Source organism: Lytechinus variegatus, chromosome 15 (genome assembly GCF_018143015.1).
Source record: "Lytechinus variegatus isolate NC3 chromosome 15, Lvar_3.0, whole genome shotgun sequence".
In the NCBI taxonomy this organism is placed as follows: domain Eukaryota; kingdom Metazoa; phylum Echinodermata; class Echinoidea; order Temnopleuroida; family Toxopneustidae; genus Lytechinus; species Lytechinus variegatus.
In genome coordinates this window covers 29,956,244-29,973,426 of record NC_054754.1, presented here as the reverse complement: position 1 = coordinate 29,973,426, position 17,183 = coordinate 29,956,244, and the positions used below count along the sequence as shown (strand labels likewise).

Sequence of the window (17,183 nt, the reverse complement as noted above, 5' to 3'; positions counted from 1 at the left end):
TTCCCCTTCATTTTGTTTTGTTCCTTTATCTCTCTCTCTCTCACTCTCTTGTACCTGTCTCCTCTTTATCTTGCCCCTCCTCTCTCTCTCCCTCTTTTCCCCTCCAGCTACAACCACCCCCCTCTCTTTTATTTTCTATCTGATTTTCCCTGTTTCAAACCTATTTCTCTTTCATCCTCTCATCTTCCAATATTTCTTCCTTCTTCAAACCATTTAGCTATCTCTTTTCAAAGTAAAAGTTGGACAAATAGAAAGAAAAAAATGATTCGAAACAAGATAATTCATTTTCTTACAAAAGTTTTTTCTTTTGTCATATATGTACATGTATATCACAACACAGCATCATGGGTTCACCATGAATATACAAGGTGATACAAGGGGCCCCACGTCAACAGAGAGATCTGTGATTAATCACAGATTATGACAATGATATTTTTAATAATCGTCCAGTTATTCATAAGCCCAGACTTTCATAAAAAGATATATGATTGGTGACAATGTAAAAATGTTGATTGTAACTTGATTATTTTCAATCAAAATAAATGATATGCAATTTGCCCCCACCCAAATTGATCTGGGGCCCGTTTCGTATAATATGTCACAATAACAATTTGCAATAGTAGTTCCCGATTTCACTTTCGTCGTCGAGAATTTCTTGCGTAAAGTTGAAATGATCAGCAGCGCAGTGCAGAGGAATGACATCGATAACATGATCGGCATCGCTCCTCTGAACTCAGCTCGGTGTGGAGCTCGGTCCAGCAGCCTTTTCACGCTCTCAACACCGAACACCGTACTTGAAATCACCCAGAGTCATCTGCATACTACGTGAAAGGGGTTGGCAAAGAATCTATCTGATGCATGATGTTCTGTCAATTAATTCATATCCCTCTTATACTCTCTACAATGAGTTTGAATTAGTAGAGAATTATCGAGAGGGGGGAATCTTGTCTCCTTCAAGAAAATGTGTTTTTCGCTTGCATCTTATAAATTAGAATGTAAAAATATAGCAGAATTAAGAGATGGCAAACAACTTATGGAATTACGATGTCATTTCCCTCTCATACTCTATCATATCAGTTTGGATGACTCAAGGTATATGTATGTGTATACCATGTCATCTTCTTACAGCCGGGAAGGCAAAGAATCGGTTGGATGCATGATGTTCTTTCAGATAGTCTCCTCCTTTCTCTTCATACTCGCCCCTAGTGATGAATGCTGATTGGTTGGTGGTATCCAAGGCCCACTTGGCTGCTCCACGCCAGGCATCCAGTGAGGGGTTACCTAGCAACAAGATCAGTTACATTAAATTTCTTTAATTCAATGCTTAAGCATGAGTACAATTTCACAAACAAGTTACTTCTTAAAAAAAATAGTCTTCAAGTCAAAGAAGAGCTCTAGTCTTATTAGGTTTTTCTCACATCTTACAACAAATCTATATTCATTTTTCTCTTTTATCTATTTCATATAATTGTAATGTTTCACACTAATGTGTAAATAAATGATTTGAATCATTGATGGTTGTGACATCTGTGTCTGATAATGGATTTCCATTTTTCTAGGACACCCTGTACGTGTTTCTCACCTGCTCGTTTGACTTTGAATAAAGATTGGAACGGTCTCATGGCTCTCAGCTCATGCTCTATCCTCTCTACCATGTTAGGATAGCTTAGGTTACCTCCAGTCAAATAGACATTCTATAAAACAAAAGAGAATAAGAAAGTTCTCTATAATTGTCCCCTAGCAATGTAAATGGACTCATCATTATACATCAGCTGCGGACAGGACTTTGTTCTACAGGACTGATTCTTCAAGTACCCGGAACCCATCTGAAAACATACGGGGATGGAGCTTTTTTGTTGATTGCTCCCAAATCCTTTGAATTCTCTACCAATCCAACTTTGTAACTATAACAACCTTGAGAATTTAAATCTTTTCTAAAAAACTCTTTTTCAGCAACAGTGTGAATAATTTTTGAAATAGCGGGAGCCATCACCTTTCAATATTTCTAGATATACTGCGCTAGACACTGTTCATCATCATCATCACAAAACATTTGGTTGCAGCTCAGTGGCATGAATCTAGCTCAAACCTAGGACTGGTATTCACAGCTTGTGTCACAATCTGTATACTAGCAAAGTAGTACTTTGACAACCATTAAATGCTTTTCTAACTTCTCTTTTAGTTTTTTACATCTTAAAGATAAATTCCAGTTTTGGTAACGATCTCAAAATGACTTTTTACAGAATATAATATAATGACCACCCAAGTGTCTGTTTGTATGAATAAAAAATATGTGCCAAAGGATTCTGGAAGAAATTGTGTAATTGCTGAGAAATAAGCAAAATAAGCGCGGATTCGGTCACTTCCGTCGGGTCTTTATTCAAGCAATAATAATACACTGTCCCACGTGTGCCTATCTGTGTTGGTGATCTTCAGTGTGAACATTTTTCAGCGTAGATTTCAAGATTTCACAAAGTTCAGTTTATGTAACTGTACCAGATCTAGATCCTCGATGATATACTGACAATTAAGCCTTGTTTTACAGACTCTCTCATGAAATCAGTGTTTACTGCAACTACTGGAATTTCTCTTTAAGTTCCATATCACTTTCTTAGTCAATGCAGTAACTGAAAATTAACTGTGCAATTAGTGACCTAAATTCATTTTTTTGTGATGCATGCTATGAAAGCATGGCTTATTCTCACCTGAACAATTTTATCTTGCATCTCAGGCTGATACTGCCTTAGCACATACTCCATTGTCTCTGCTAATCCGCCTTGGTCTAGTCCCATGATGCTCGGCTGAAACAGAGTCTCTGCGACACGTATCCTCTCCACGCCAAGCACCAACTGGTAGTACTCTGCGAGGTCAAAGGTCATTCGCTGGGTCACAGGGGATCTGTTTTCTCTGTGGAAGATTAGTGATCCAATACATGCATAATAAAGTGATAATTCATTTGTTCAATGACGTAACATCACCCCTGCAAAAATATTGCATACTAGCATGTCACCCAAAGCATGAAAAGGCTCCGGTTTTCGTAAACCTCTATGCAGACACGAGGTGGTTAATACTGATAGATGTTATTACCAGTTACATCCACAAAGAGGGGTGTTGAAGAAACTTGTTTAAATATCAAAGCAAGCATAAATTATAAAAATAAGCGTGAATTCATTTGATTGAATGCAAATTTATAGTTGATTTACATTCAACTGCAACTCAGTTTTCTTACAACATCCCAACGTGCTTCATGTGGGGGACTTACACTTGATTTGCGATTGATACAAAGTTCTTGCAGTACCTCATAAGTGTGGGCAAGGTCTAAGACAGGCCTTGATCTTGGCCCTGTCTTACAAAGAGGTGCGATTGATCCCATCTACTTCGAATATATGAAAATCCATCAGTGTCATAATTTTTCTACAAGAAATTTGCATGATTTCCTTTGTAAACAAAGAGAAGCACACTGAATAAAAAAATGGCAAACATCAAATCTAGAAAGTACTTTGAACAAACATGCAGTTTAGATGTTGACATTGCTGGCTTTCCATAGTTGTGGTTGATTGGATCAATCGCAACTTTTTGTCAGATGGGGCCCTGTATTCCGTAACACAGAGCTTAGGAATCATCGTCTTTTTTGACAATTGATTGCATTGAATACAATGTACAATCAATCATGAAAATCAGGTGTTAACCACCTGTGTTATGGGACTCGGATATACAGCCATATCAAACCTAGGAAGATACTCACTTATCCATATCTTGGTCAAAAACTGAGATAATTTTGTCCAATTCCGAGAGAATCTCTTGCTCCGCCTGAAAACTGAAACCTTCCGCATCATCCTCCTAAAAGTAAAAGAAAAACTTAGGTTTTGAATACTCTCACATGTCATTATCATCATAATTACTTATTCATTGAACAACTTTTCCCATAAGATCACAGAGTGTTGATTCTGCTTCTCGCTATTGACAATAACCAATAGTTCCTGGATGTAGCTCACGCAGTCTTCTTGTGTGACCAATAAACTTCTGGTAGCCTGAAGTAAAAATAGTATACGGCAAGAGGGATAAAACAAGTAGCAAGTTTTATAATTCCTCTAATATATTAAAGAAGAAAGCGAATGCGACTAGACTAGCTAGCACTAGTCTAGTCACATCAATATAAATAAGGTGAGTACAAAAACAAAAATTGCAAATACTGAACCTAAAATGTCTTAATTATCCTGATTGCAAAATGTTTATGGAATTTCTCTCCCATGATACACAACTACTCTACAATAAAAAGGAAAGGTTGGTTCATGTAATTTGATTCTTACCATAGCTTGAATATAAGCCCATTCTGAACCTTGGTCATCGCTGGCTTGCTCTACACTATCACCTGAATAGCAAAACAAAAAATACAATGATTTTTATTTCTAGAGAGTAATGATATTATCATAATCGGTAGCCTTATGGCTATCATCATCCTCATCCTCCTCCTCCTCATCATCATCATCATTATCATCATCATCATCATCATCACCATCATCATCATCATCATCATCATCACCATCATCATCAATATCACCACCATTATCATCATCATCATCATCGTCATCATCATCAATATCACCACCACCATCATCATCAGCAATATCACCACCACCATCATCACCACCACCATCATCATCATCATCATCATCATCAGTATCACAACCACCATCATCATCACCATCATCATCATCACTATCATCACCATCATCACATCACCATCATCATCATCGTTATCACCACCACCACCACCATTATCATCATCATCAATATCACCACCACCACCATCATCATCATCCTCAATAAAATGTACAGCAGGAAAATGTAACTCACCTTCTTGATCAGTTTCCATGGAGTCTGTGTCTTTAATATCTTTCAACACGAGTAGCTTCTCTTTGATATTCTGCCATTGCGTGTGGCATGCATTCAGTTCCTAAAACAATACACAAAATTATAGATTACTTGAAATTAAAGGGTTGGTCCATCTCAACAGAAAGGTTATTTGAATGAAGACAAAAATCCAACAAACATAATTATATCATAATTGTAATTATTATATAAATTATAAACATAATATAATCAAAATTGGATATAAAGTAAGAAAGTTGAGACATTTCAAAGTTTTGCTTAATTTTAATTAGCGGGAATGCACATGAGGGAACAGATAATATCCCCACTCACTATTTCTTTAGTATTTTATTATATACAATAGTTATTGGTGAGTGATTGTAGGGCTAACACCTACAATTTATGATGGATTGCATTAATTACTGTGTATGATCAATTAGAACAGCCCCATCATGAATGGGATAAAATACCTCTTTCTGTTCTTTGAGTTGCTCCATGCACTTCTTGAGGACATCATCCTTGGCTCCACCTTCCAGTTTCCTGGCAGTTTCCTGCAGGAGGCCATCGATCTCCCTCTGGATCCAGCGAGCCCTCAAACTGTTCTGATGGAACTCCTCAACCAGCTCCTGGCGCCGCCTCTGGTTCTGTTCCGCCGGAGCCAGAGCATCAGGGTTGGTGCCTAGGAGGTCCAGCTTGGGCCAGACTTGGACCATCTTTGGCTATGAAAAGGTTTGAACAGACAAAAAAATGAAGTGGCGCATTTCCTGAATACATGAATCTTTGAATATCCAGAACATATGTGATCTTCGCTAAACAAGAAAAATACAGCAACTGCAATGCATGCAACTGGGTAAACCAGGTTATATCAACTTTGTCATACATTTATTTTAAACTAAAAATGACCAGGATACAGATAATTAGCCAAAACACATCACTAATCAACTGAACTTCTTCAAGATAATCATTTAAAGTTTTAATTTTTCTAGAATTGCCTAGTCGATTCTAATATCATTTTTTTTAATTGGTTACCACCTTAAGGCAAATTATAAAAACTCAAAGAGTCATGGTTTTTTATGCACGCATCTTTTCATTACTTATTCTCATTGACAAGCTAATTGAGCTACTGCAGAAATCCCAATCTAAAGGAGATATTGTTTAAGCCATGGTGAAAGAATGTAAGGATTTGCGAATTAAAGAATCTTGAATTAAAGAATCTTCAGCAGGATCCCTGCTGAAGAGACAATGCTCTGACTGTTGCCGTTGGTTAATGTCCAGTATTTGTTTGATATTACAAGGATCTATGGCTTGAATTAATCTAAGTCTACCGAGGTCATAGCCTTGAATGGCCTACTCATTTGTCCCAATGCCCCTTTCTCTAGCTTTGGAGATATTTGTATCCCTTCATTTTACCCATTTGTGCCATACAGTAAAGTTAGCCTTGCCCTCAATACATCAGAATTCAGTGGATTCACAATACGGTGCGCCATCTATCGGTTGCAGTGGACAGGTCGAAATTTGCAATGCATCATGGGAAAAAGTCGACATCCGTTGCACGTGCTAGTACTAAAGTGAATGCATGCATGCGATCACTCAGCAGTGGCCGACGCAGCTCGACCAAGTAAGCTTTTTACTAGGGTCAAGGAGGTAGGAGATAAATTTGCCCACATAATTCACTGCGAAATTCAGACCGGTTTAGTGAATTCTCGCCATGTGGTTTTCATTTTTGAAGCAATAGCACTGTGTGCTGCCTGCACATGATGTCGATCCCAGAGTTAAAAATTTGACCTGTTCCCTTCAAGTGATACATGGCGCACCATATTGTGAATCCACCAAATTCAAGATGTGGTGACCAATATTCAGCAGAGTATATGTCATTAAATTCTTACTGGGATTCTTCCCTATCCTGTAACATACCTGGTCCATGGAGCAATCACGACCTCCTAGGCTGACCTTTGACCTTTGAATGGATGCATTCAACATGCCAATGTAACCTGACAGGTCTTCAAGCGTGTTCAAACCAAGAGCTTTCAACGATTTCTGAGGGGAAGAAAATGATTTATTCAATCAAAAATTATGATGTGTTTATTTGGACAACAGTATGTCGAGATAACATCTAGATTGAAACTGAATAAGAGGAGAGAGAGAAAACAAGAAGGAGAGACAGAGAAAAAGACCCTGCTCTCGTTCACTTTCTTAAACTAAACCAGTTTTGGAAATCAGTTTTGAAGATCGATTCTCTGGCATCCTCTTCACCATCTCCTGGATTGGTTTTCAGCACCACCTCACTTAAAGTCATCTCCTTGTTATGTGAACGCTCTCAATGATGTCACACATTTCGCACAAAATTTTAAACCATTTGATACAATGATAATAATTATCAATACAATATGCAAAATAAAATAACAGAAGAGTAAGAAAGCATAGAAAAGAAAAGAACACTAACGTTACAATGCAGTCCAACATAAAAAAAACACAAAAAACACTGTGAAACAAAATTTGCATATTATACGGTTAATATATTATGGCACATTTTCTAATCAAAGTCACCTTTTGCGTTTCATTACTATCTTCTTGTGTATCTTGGACCGAGATGAGAGTACGTAACTTGTCTTCCGCAGCTGATAACTGGATAAAAAATCAATAAAAAACAATGAAGATAACAGATGAGAATCTGACAATGTCAAAAGCTTGTGTTACGATGTTAGATGACATCTTTCTCATATGTCTCTAACAACTTTTGAGACCAAATTTGTGTTGTCAAGGTATACAGTTCCAAAATTTCCCGACACATTTGGGAATAGCATGTCAGGCCGAAAATGGCTTAAATACATGATTTCATTTGTAAATACAATGCAAATTCTGTGTTTAGGCAAAATTTGTGAATAATTATTGATTTACTTTAACTGATTATAAAAAAGAAAATATTTCATGTTATTTATGATGGAAATAGTGTTGCCAACATTTCCATTGAAAAAAATGAACATCAAAACATTAAGAAACATAAGGTACAAAAATCCTGATGAAATCTAATAAACAAAAATATTTACAATGATCAAATTATTGCTCATTGAAAATATTCAAGTTAACATGTTGTTTATAGATGATTCAAACTGACAAACCTTTTCCTCTTTCCATTTTTGATTTAGCTCCTGAAGCTGTTTGATACACTGTTGTCTTCTCTCTTGCTTGTTACCTACAGACCATCCTGGTAGCTGTATAGAAGAGAATAAGGACAAAATATGAAATGAAACAGACTAGGGCTGCATGATGTTGCACAATTGGGTATTTGATTATCGGCAGCCATAAAACAAAAACGTCTCACTCAATGAGTATAAAGAGTCAGACAATGCCAAGGAATGTTCACATATTACTTTTATTCATCTCAGGCGGTAATATAGTAGAGATGGGGGGGGGGGAATAATAGTGAGGGATGACATTTTTATGACCTTTACCCTGGGACTCTGGTGAGTTGGATGGGAAAAAAATTAGTGTTTTATTTGAAAGTGTATCTAATGTCTGGAAAATACCAAAGATCAAGTTATTTACCATATTCTGTGAGGCAAATTTCATAGGCCCAATATTATCTATTCATTGAAGTCAAGACTAAAAGATTGACTGGTTGTAGACAAAATTGGATTTATAGACCATGTGTTATTAGAATAGAGAGTACGCAAAGTCACATTTTCCTTCCAAAATCAAGCAGATTTTCTTACTATTGCCCTCTGTAAAGTGCATTAGTTGTTAACTATGACACTATAGCAACAAGTAGATGATACATACTGGAGTATACAACAGCTAAATATCGTGAACATGTTTCTAGAAGTATTCTAAGCATGACAAAGACAAACTCAGCTATACGTTGTGTGTTTCATAATGTTCTAAAGAATACTATCATGCAGATAATTCTTATTATCGCCCTTGGTAGAGTGCATTATTTGTAACTATCAAACTACAAGATCGAAAAGATGATACATACTGGAGTATATGGCAATTGAATCTTGTGAACATGTTTTTGGAAGTATTGTGGGCAAGACCAATCCTCAAACTCAGACCAACAATCCACCGCAGCATATACATGATCCATCAATAGTTCCTAAAGATATCAAAATAAAAACATGTATATGTAAGTATGTCTTGTTGATATAATGACATGAACCTGTTTCTTAATTTCTTATCATTTTTTCATAAAGCTAATTACCTGTAATCATAACAAACAAAATATTTTATGAGAAAATCTTTAAAGGGGAAGTTCATTCTGACAAAAAGTTTATTGAAAAACATGGCAGACAAAATAATTAAAAAAACATTGCTGAAGGTTTGAGAAAATTCCATTGAAGAATAACAAAGTTATTAGAATTTTAATAATTTGACTTGTGACGTCATATGCGAGCAGCTTTCCTACATGTCGAATGGTAAAAAAAAATCAATGAAATGTTATTTTCTCAGAATATTGAAAATGTTTTTTTACTGTACATTCAGTATATCAAGAGAGAAATCATTTCATACCCATTTATAAAAATAAAACCAAATAAGTTATCACAAAACATCACAAAAAAAAAGAAATTTGTGCATTTTACATTACATAACATATGGGGCAGCTGCTCGTTTAGGACATCACAAATCCAAAACTTACAATTCTAATAACTTCCTTGATCTTTGATGGATTTTCTTCAAACCTTCAACAATATATTTTTTAATTATTTTTCTGCTATTTTTACAACAACCTTTTCTTCAGAGTGAACTTCCCCTTTAAAATCAAGATTAACAGTCACTATATCAATGTCAACCTAATCCTGGTTGATTTACATATAATAAACCTCTCTGAAATCATGAAATCTAAGCTGAAAAGTGATCACACTGAATATCACTAACACAAACAGGTACATGTGGGACATCACTTACGCATCACATTGCTAATTTAGGGAAACAAGTAATTATTTTCTTCAACAAAGTAAAAAAGATATTGATGCATTCAAAAATTAGAACATGTAAAGATTTTTTTTCTTCAACAAAGTACAAAAGATATTGATGCATTCAAAAATTAGAACATGTAAAGATTTTTTTCAATCAGCAATTTAATTGTATATAATATATTTTTAATATTTCATGTATATTTGTATCAAACTGAACAAGCTACTCTGGATGAAAATTTTGAAAAAATAAATAAATATATGGATAAATAAATTTTGCTGATTTTGAACACTCTGAGGACATCAAAAGTTATTGGGCCACACTTTAAAATGTCACATTGCCCTCAAGGGATGAAATATTTATATTTGATTTGATTTCCACATTTCAATAACAAAAGGCTAAACAAGTAGAATCATATTTCAACATTACACAACAATAAGCAAACAATGATTCCTACCTCTGCTCTGCTAAGGTTAATGCTTGACTGATGAGCAGGATACTTGAGCTGTAGTAATCTCAGTAAGTAACCGGTCAAGTGTGTACCACCTATATTCAGTCTACGGCAGTGGGCAGGGTCTAGCTGACCATTGATTACTGGTAGAATATAACTTGACTGAAATCCCGAGGATAAAACTAAGCTACACCTATTCACTGTTGACAAGAAGGAAAAAAGTGCATTTGAGGACACATTAGACGATAGGGACGTTTCACAAAGTTAGATGAAGAGGAAGGTATGTGATTTGAGCATTGAAATAAATGAGAATAAGTGGCCATTAGACCAAGTGTAGTATTTTACAGACCAAATATATACACTAGTTACCAGTTAAACAAAAAATATTATTCAAGATTCTCTTGTATGTGTATAAATCATTTCATGATCCGATAATGTACAAATGTATATCAAGGTTGCACTTTAGGTTCACAATCCTAAATGAGAAAACTCATGTTCAGAAAAGATCTTTATCAACTTTATTTAGTAATCTGTAGTCAGGCAGTCAATTGTACATTTATAGTTACTGCAGCAAGAGAATGGAATAAACATCCCATTACTTTGAAATTTGAAACTTCTCTTGATAGATTTAAGAAACAGTTGAAAACTTACTTGTATTTAGCATAGACGTAGATGTAGCCTTTTAATTAGTGTTGTCAATTTGATCTACAGTGTACATTCTATGATGTAGTGTTCTATGTATAGTATTCCTAAATGCCTTATTCATTATTAGTATTAAGACCAAACTTACAATAGACAAAATAGGTTCAGCCCATGTGGTATAAAACTATCTAAGAACTAGACCAACTGATTGATGCCCAAATGACCAAAAACATTACCAACTTACCAGATTCAGGACAATTGTAGTACAGACTGAAGAGACTGTCGATGCCATAGGCAAGACTGGGTATACCATAGCACTCAAAAAGAAGTTCAGACATGGCTGTAAATAAATGACATACAAACAAAATAAAGAAACCATTGATCAAAAATCATGAATGATATTGCACCCCATAACAATAAGTAGGCCCCTCCTAAAACATTTTCATGACTATTTGTCTACAAATATTTTGCATCTGTCAAAACGATAGGGTGTTAATATAAAAACTTAATCTGTCTGAACTAATTATGATTGCATGGTGTTCTGGTCATGACCCCCGGGTATTTCCCCTTTACCCAACTGGAACTTTAATACTCTGTTGACACACATTATGGTTACAAGGTGTTTCTGTCATGACCATGGGATGTTTTCCCTTTAAACTATCTATTAAAACTTACTCTGTCTATACAACTTAGGATTGCAAGGTGTATCTGTCATGAGCATGGGGTGTATTCCCTATAAAAACTATCAATTAAAACTTACTGGCCCGTATTCTGAAGTCGGGTTTAACTTAAACTCAGGTTTAAAGTTGTGGTTTAAGTATGGGAAGCCAAAAGTATCAAAATTTTTATTAATTTGTATGTTTCTTATGTTTACTGTGCTCTTTCCTGATTCATCGATGGTGAAGACAATCATCTACTTATACTTTCTACACAATTATGAATGACTTGAGAGCCGAATGAGCTGAAGTATGATATAACTACTGTTAGTGATTATGTAACGATTGGCTGTCCATACTTAAACCTGAGTTTAAGTTAAACCCGAAGTCGGAATACGGGCCACTCCGTCTACACACTTACTCTGTCTACACAAGTTAGGATTGCAAGGTGTTTCTGTCATGACCACAGGTTGTTTCACAGCACCTTCCGAGTCAACACCTAATCGATGGAATGCATGATCAAGAATCTGCTCCTGGGCATCATAATGCGTCACAACGTCTCGATCGAACTGAGTCTTCAGCAGCCATCGTACAGTCTCAACGTTTGTGATGTCATTCCCGATTTGGGCCTCGGAGTCTTTCTTCCCTCTCTGTCTGGCAATGATGTTGCGGAAGGCAAGTCTTGGGGTAGCTTCCGAAGCCCAGCCAACTCTACTAAAGCAAGATCCTGTTCAAATAAAAAAGGCAAAAAATAGTCATCGAATTGGTGGTAAAAGTATCATAATTATTATCACTATTTGATTAATAATGTTATCACCATTATCAACAGTACTTATTATCATTATAATTACCACCATCATTCTTAACTTTTTAATCATCATAATTTATAGCATCATCATCATCAACACCATTATCATCATCATCAGGACCATCATCAACTAGATTCAATAATATTGTCAAAATTAATATCATTATTAATGTTATTAAATTTAGCATTATTTTCAACATTCATTATGATCATGATCATCCTTTATTTTCTTATTAATCAATCCAATTTATTCTCATCAATTTGAATTGATTTGACAATTCAAAAACACAAAAGTATGAATATAAATGGGATGAAAACATACAAGAAAATCTCACCATTGTCAATAACAATTGGTACAGTGTCATTTTCATGATCTGTGTAGGAATGTACTGGGTCAGCTTTCAGTTTCAAGTAGTCATCTTTGAATGAAAAGATATTTCCTGCTGCATCACCTAAAACAAACAAAAATGTATTTGATTTGGCAATAAGGACCAACATGACTTAACTATAAAATGTTAAACTATGGTAATTCCACATGTTCAAGGTGAAATAAAACTTTTTTCACAGGACAATGAGGAGAAAATTAGAATATTTCATATAATAAAATACGATTCCTGATATCTATCGGCAGATGCAAGTATTTTTTTAATCCAAGTTCGCAGCTCTACAGTATAGAGCTGCCAACTTGGATTAAAAAAATACTTGCATCTGCCGATAGATATCAGGAATCGCAAAATATTTGTTTTAATCAATAAATATCATATAAATTACTTTGATATTTATCAACCGAAACAAATATTTTACGAATCGTGATATTAATCGGCAAATGCAAGTATTTTAAAAATCTAAGTTGCATCTCTGCACGCATGTGTATCTAGGTATCGATAACAAAAGAAATAAAAATGGCGACGTAAACAGACAGGGTAAGTGAACGCTCTTGCTCTTAACTTCTTTCAATTTTACTACTATTTATTTAATGAAAATTAAGAAAAATGCAAAAAAATGGGGGTAAACATAAAACTTGCCCATGTACATAACTTTGGGCAAAAAATAAAATTGGTGATTTAGGTCTAGGTTCAAGATTCAAGACGGGTAACCCTCGCCTCTACAGAGAGGCATATGAAGCAAATCCAGGTGTTAGGGGAGTAACCTACGTAGGTAGATAATTTTACTCCCCAGACGCCTCCAGCATGTCCAGGCTAGGCCTGGGTAACAATGATACTAGAGAACAAAGGCTAAGCTTTGCCCAGTCTAGAGAAACACATCTTGAGCGGGAAAGACAGGGCCTGGGCCGGGGCATGAGATATTAAATCTCGAGTGGGAGAATGAGATATTTTGTAAAAATGGGCCTTCGGCGAGAGATCTCCCGCGGCCAGTGTTGCCAGGTCAGAGCTGAAGAAAATCCCCAAATGGCACTCGAAAAATCCCCAAATTGCACCCTAAATCCCCAAATTTTTAAAATCACAATATTTTATGAAAAATTGAGGATATTTATCATGGTTATTGCCCAAAATTAATTAATATGTGTTCATTTGTTCATACCCTACACAGCAGATTTTTTTTTTTTTAGGTTTCCATGCAAAGTAGATTGGCAACCCCACCATTTACCGTATATTTTCAACCAATGAAGTTCAATGTAATGAATTCATCGGTTGAATCTGCGGATGATACGTATTTTAGCATAAGAGAGTGATATATCTCTATGTATTTTAGCATCATATTACTGAAAAATAATGAATCTTGGTGATTTTCATCAAATCCTTCAAAAATCCCCAAATTTATTTTAATCCCCAAATAATTTTTTCCATCCCCAAAGGCTTCTCAAAGTCCCCAAATTTAGAAAATTTGGGGATGGAGATCCCCAAATGTCAACAGAGAGTTGAAGTCTCTGCGAGTTCTTTTTGCATAGGCAGTAGATCTACTGTAACATGACCGTTTGTACTCTTGTAAAACCATAAACTCAGTCTCCTATGCTCTCCTGTACATTCAATCTCCAAAGCTCTCTTTACTTTAATTAAACTAAAATTATTAAACTGAAGATAGGGTGAACACAGAATAAATTAGAAGTTAACAAGATGAAGTCCAGATCAGCACTGCCTTTACTTTCCACTCTAATCTTCTGGGAATGTACCCACATTGGATAGTCATAGAAATCAACCAATCAAACACAAGGAAAATGGTATGAACTATAAAATGAACTAACCCTATTTGAAAATAAGAACCAATCAGAGAATAGAGAAGGGTGATCATGAGTTAAACTGAATCCTAATGAGAATTAAACAATAAGACCATGTGGAGTGGAAAGCTAATGGAAAACCAGGAAGTATGACTGAGGGGAAACTGAATGAAAGAATGAAATGCAATGAACCTGTGTTGCTATGTGAGATGTATTATGGAGATGGAATGAAAGATGAGATCATGACATGACAATGTATGTGGACTGAGAGGATGGAAAGAAGGATGAGAAGAGTTGGAATGGAAATAAACAAGTTGAAAGTAAACAATAAAGTATGGAAAGCCAAATATAAGAGTACAGATTAAAATAGACACAGTAAACAATTGTGTACAATGGATAGCGGAGCATGAACGTAGCGGTCGTGTACATTTTTGCTTATTACATGACGTCATCCAGCCACTGCCGAGAACCAATTAATGAATGAAAATATAGTAAGCATGCGTAGTGCAAGCCTTTTGTTTCCCCACACAGAATTCCACCAAAACAAGTGTGCAGTTCCCTATCACCTCGTACCAAAATCGACCTAGAATTTCACTTTCCTATATTTTATATGAATTATGAAAGGTATTCTCGGAGGATCTATTTTCTCACCGATACTGCACAGGTAAGCGAATTTCGAATACTTCTTCCTTTTCCGTTAAAATCTTACGAATTAGCGTCTATATGTCATCATGTTCCTTGGAATTTGTAGAGTCTATCGCAACATGCACAAAGTCAATTGGCTTCCGGGTTTCGGAGCGTCGCGTGAATATGCATGAAATTGCAGAGTTTTGATAATTTTGATCGATACCGGAGCGATCCGATCACGAACCAAGACCATTTACCGCGTACACAACGTGACCGGATATCGTTATCGCTATCGATACTTCCGCACGCAGTCCGAAGGAATTATTTTTGGGACCACGTGGTCATGACGTGATCTGCGCGATTGACCAATCAGCGGTCTTCGAATCGCTGTGCGGAGACGATCTATCCGTTGTACACAGTCTATGGACAATTGTTCTTTGTGATAGATAGACCCACCCATGGGTTCATATCATCTCGCGTGCGAAGGATTATCAGTCATACGCACGCGACACACACCTACACTTCCAAAATACAGTGGGCTTTTGCCCACATAAAACATTATGTATGAATTTATATTCCACATCCTGCTATGACACTTACCGAATCATTTAGATCCTTCTGTGACTTCTCCTTGAAGTTTCTTTCTAAAAATATGTATATTTTCTTGATCTTTAGTGAAGATTTCATGGAGATAGAAATCAGTCAGCGTTGATATCAATTTTCTCCTGAAGAGGGCGCGCGATTTATATTCATATCAAAGACACGACAAGGGAAAGAATAGGCACCTACACTATTTTACACGCATATCGACGCAAGGCATTACGCAAAGTCCATGAAGTGTCCAATCTTTTCATTGTATAGACTTTGGTATACCGTATACGTATTATTGACGTTCGTCAAAGCTTGTACTGCTGGTTTCTTTCCAGGCACGTATATTATTTTCATTTTTTTTTTATCAGTCATCTTTTTAAATTAATTGCAAATGAGTGTTATCATCACCAATAATAATCTTTAATTATGTTTTTGAAGGTATTTCATTCATTGGTGCCCATAATTAGTAAATTAATCATAAGGATTGCGCATTCAAAGAATTTAGATACAGTTATAAAATTACCGAGGAGCTGAATCAAGGTTGTGAAATTATTAGCGCCACCAACGGGCTTCCTTGTATTTCCGTGGAAGAGACAAGCGAAGTCACTTTCGAGGCCGAGGTAAGCAAAATTTGCTTTTTTTTAATGATTATTATTTTCATATTTAATAAACTATTGCTACTTACCGGCAAGAGCCCCGGTGCGTAGCGAGAAGGAGTTTCGGCAAATATTACTTCAGCAATGAAGCGATGTTTGCAGACTACTTCGAAATCCAGGGTCAAACACAGTCTATTGTACGAGGTTAGTACATACTAACCTTGTACAATGTGTGAGTGAGATAGACCCAGCAAGTGTTACATAAGATTCCCTCTTCATTAAAAATGTCCTTATTTTTCAATATGCACTCCAAGTTTATGTGGACTGAGAGGATGGGAGGAAGGATGAGAAGAGTTGGAATGGAAATAAACAAGTTGAAATTAAACAATAAAGTATGGAAAGCCAAATATAAGAGTACAGATTAAAATAGATAGACCCAGCAAAATTTACTGTTACACTACCTTAGGCCTACATGAAATTAAATACATGGGACCCGTTTCAAATAGGCCATGGTTTGTATTGTACCGAGATTGACGTACATTCTCAACAATTTATTCAATATGAGACGGATATTCGGTTGCCCATTTTGAACAAAACAATCAAATGGTTAATACTTACCAGACACCGATTCATTGGTCATAGTTTTCTTCTTATTCTTTTTAATATTATTTCTCCCAACACAGGTATGAAACGCTCATGCGTCATAGGTTTATGGAAAGCTACTTTTTTTCAACTCGGTGATTTGCACCCTTTTGCACCATCGATATATAGATTTTTTTTAAATCTTTTTTTTCCTCTCATATCATGTCATATATTTTGTTAATATGTCATTTTGTAATTGATGAAACGCATT

At 35.8% G+C, this 17,183-nt stretch overlaps 1 protein-coding gene across 1 annotated transcript; it reads right to left on the bottom strand.

Moving 5' to 3' along the window:
* Positions 1 to 280: 280 nt before the first annotated feature.
* On the bottom strand, positions 281 to 17,036 carry LOC121428889 (actin-related protein 5-like). The gene is made up of 16 exons (XM_041625763.1): positions 16,949 to 17,036; positions 12,676 to 12,792; positions 11,954 to 12,259; positions 11,121 to 11,216; positions 10,241 to 10,434; positions 8,849 to 8,965; positions 7,992 to 8,084; positions 7,420 to 7,497; positions 6,787 to 6,909; positions 5,343 to 5,591; positions 4,858 to 4,957; positions 4,311 to 4,372; positions 3,746 to 3,840; positions 2,706 to 2,907; positions 1,583 to 1,694; positions 281 to 1,281 (listed from the first exon to the last, which is right to left on the bottom strand). The coding sequence occupies exons 1-16, from the start codon at positions 16,968 to 16,970 to the stop codon at positions 1,115 to 1,117; spliced, it is 2,133 nt and encodes a 710-aa protein (XP_041481697.1). The 5' UTR covers positions 16,971 to 17,036; the 3' UTR covers positions 281 to 1,114.
* Positions 17,037 to 17,183: the final 147 nt, after the last annotated feature.

What these genes read in the sequence shown, in the direction of transcription:
- LOC121428889 (XM_041625763.1), bottom strand. Translation starts at nt 16,970, where the DNA reads ATGACCAATGAATCGGTGTCTG. An exon ending in ACCAATTGTTATTGACAATG is followed by an intron (nt 12,260 to 12,675) that starts GTGAGATTTTCT and finishes TTATTTGAACAG; the next exon opens with GATCTTGCTTTAGTAGAGTT. An exon ending in GGGCTTATATTCAAGCTATG is followed by an intron (nt 3,841 to 4,310) that starts GTAAGAATCAAA and finishes TTTTACTTTTAG; the next exon opens with GAGGATGATGCGGAAGGTTT.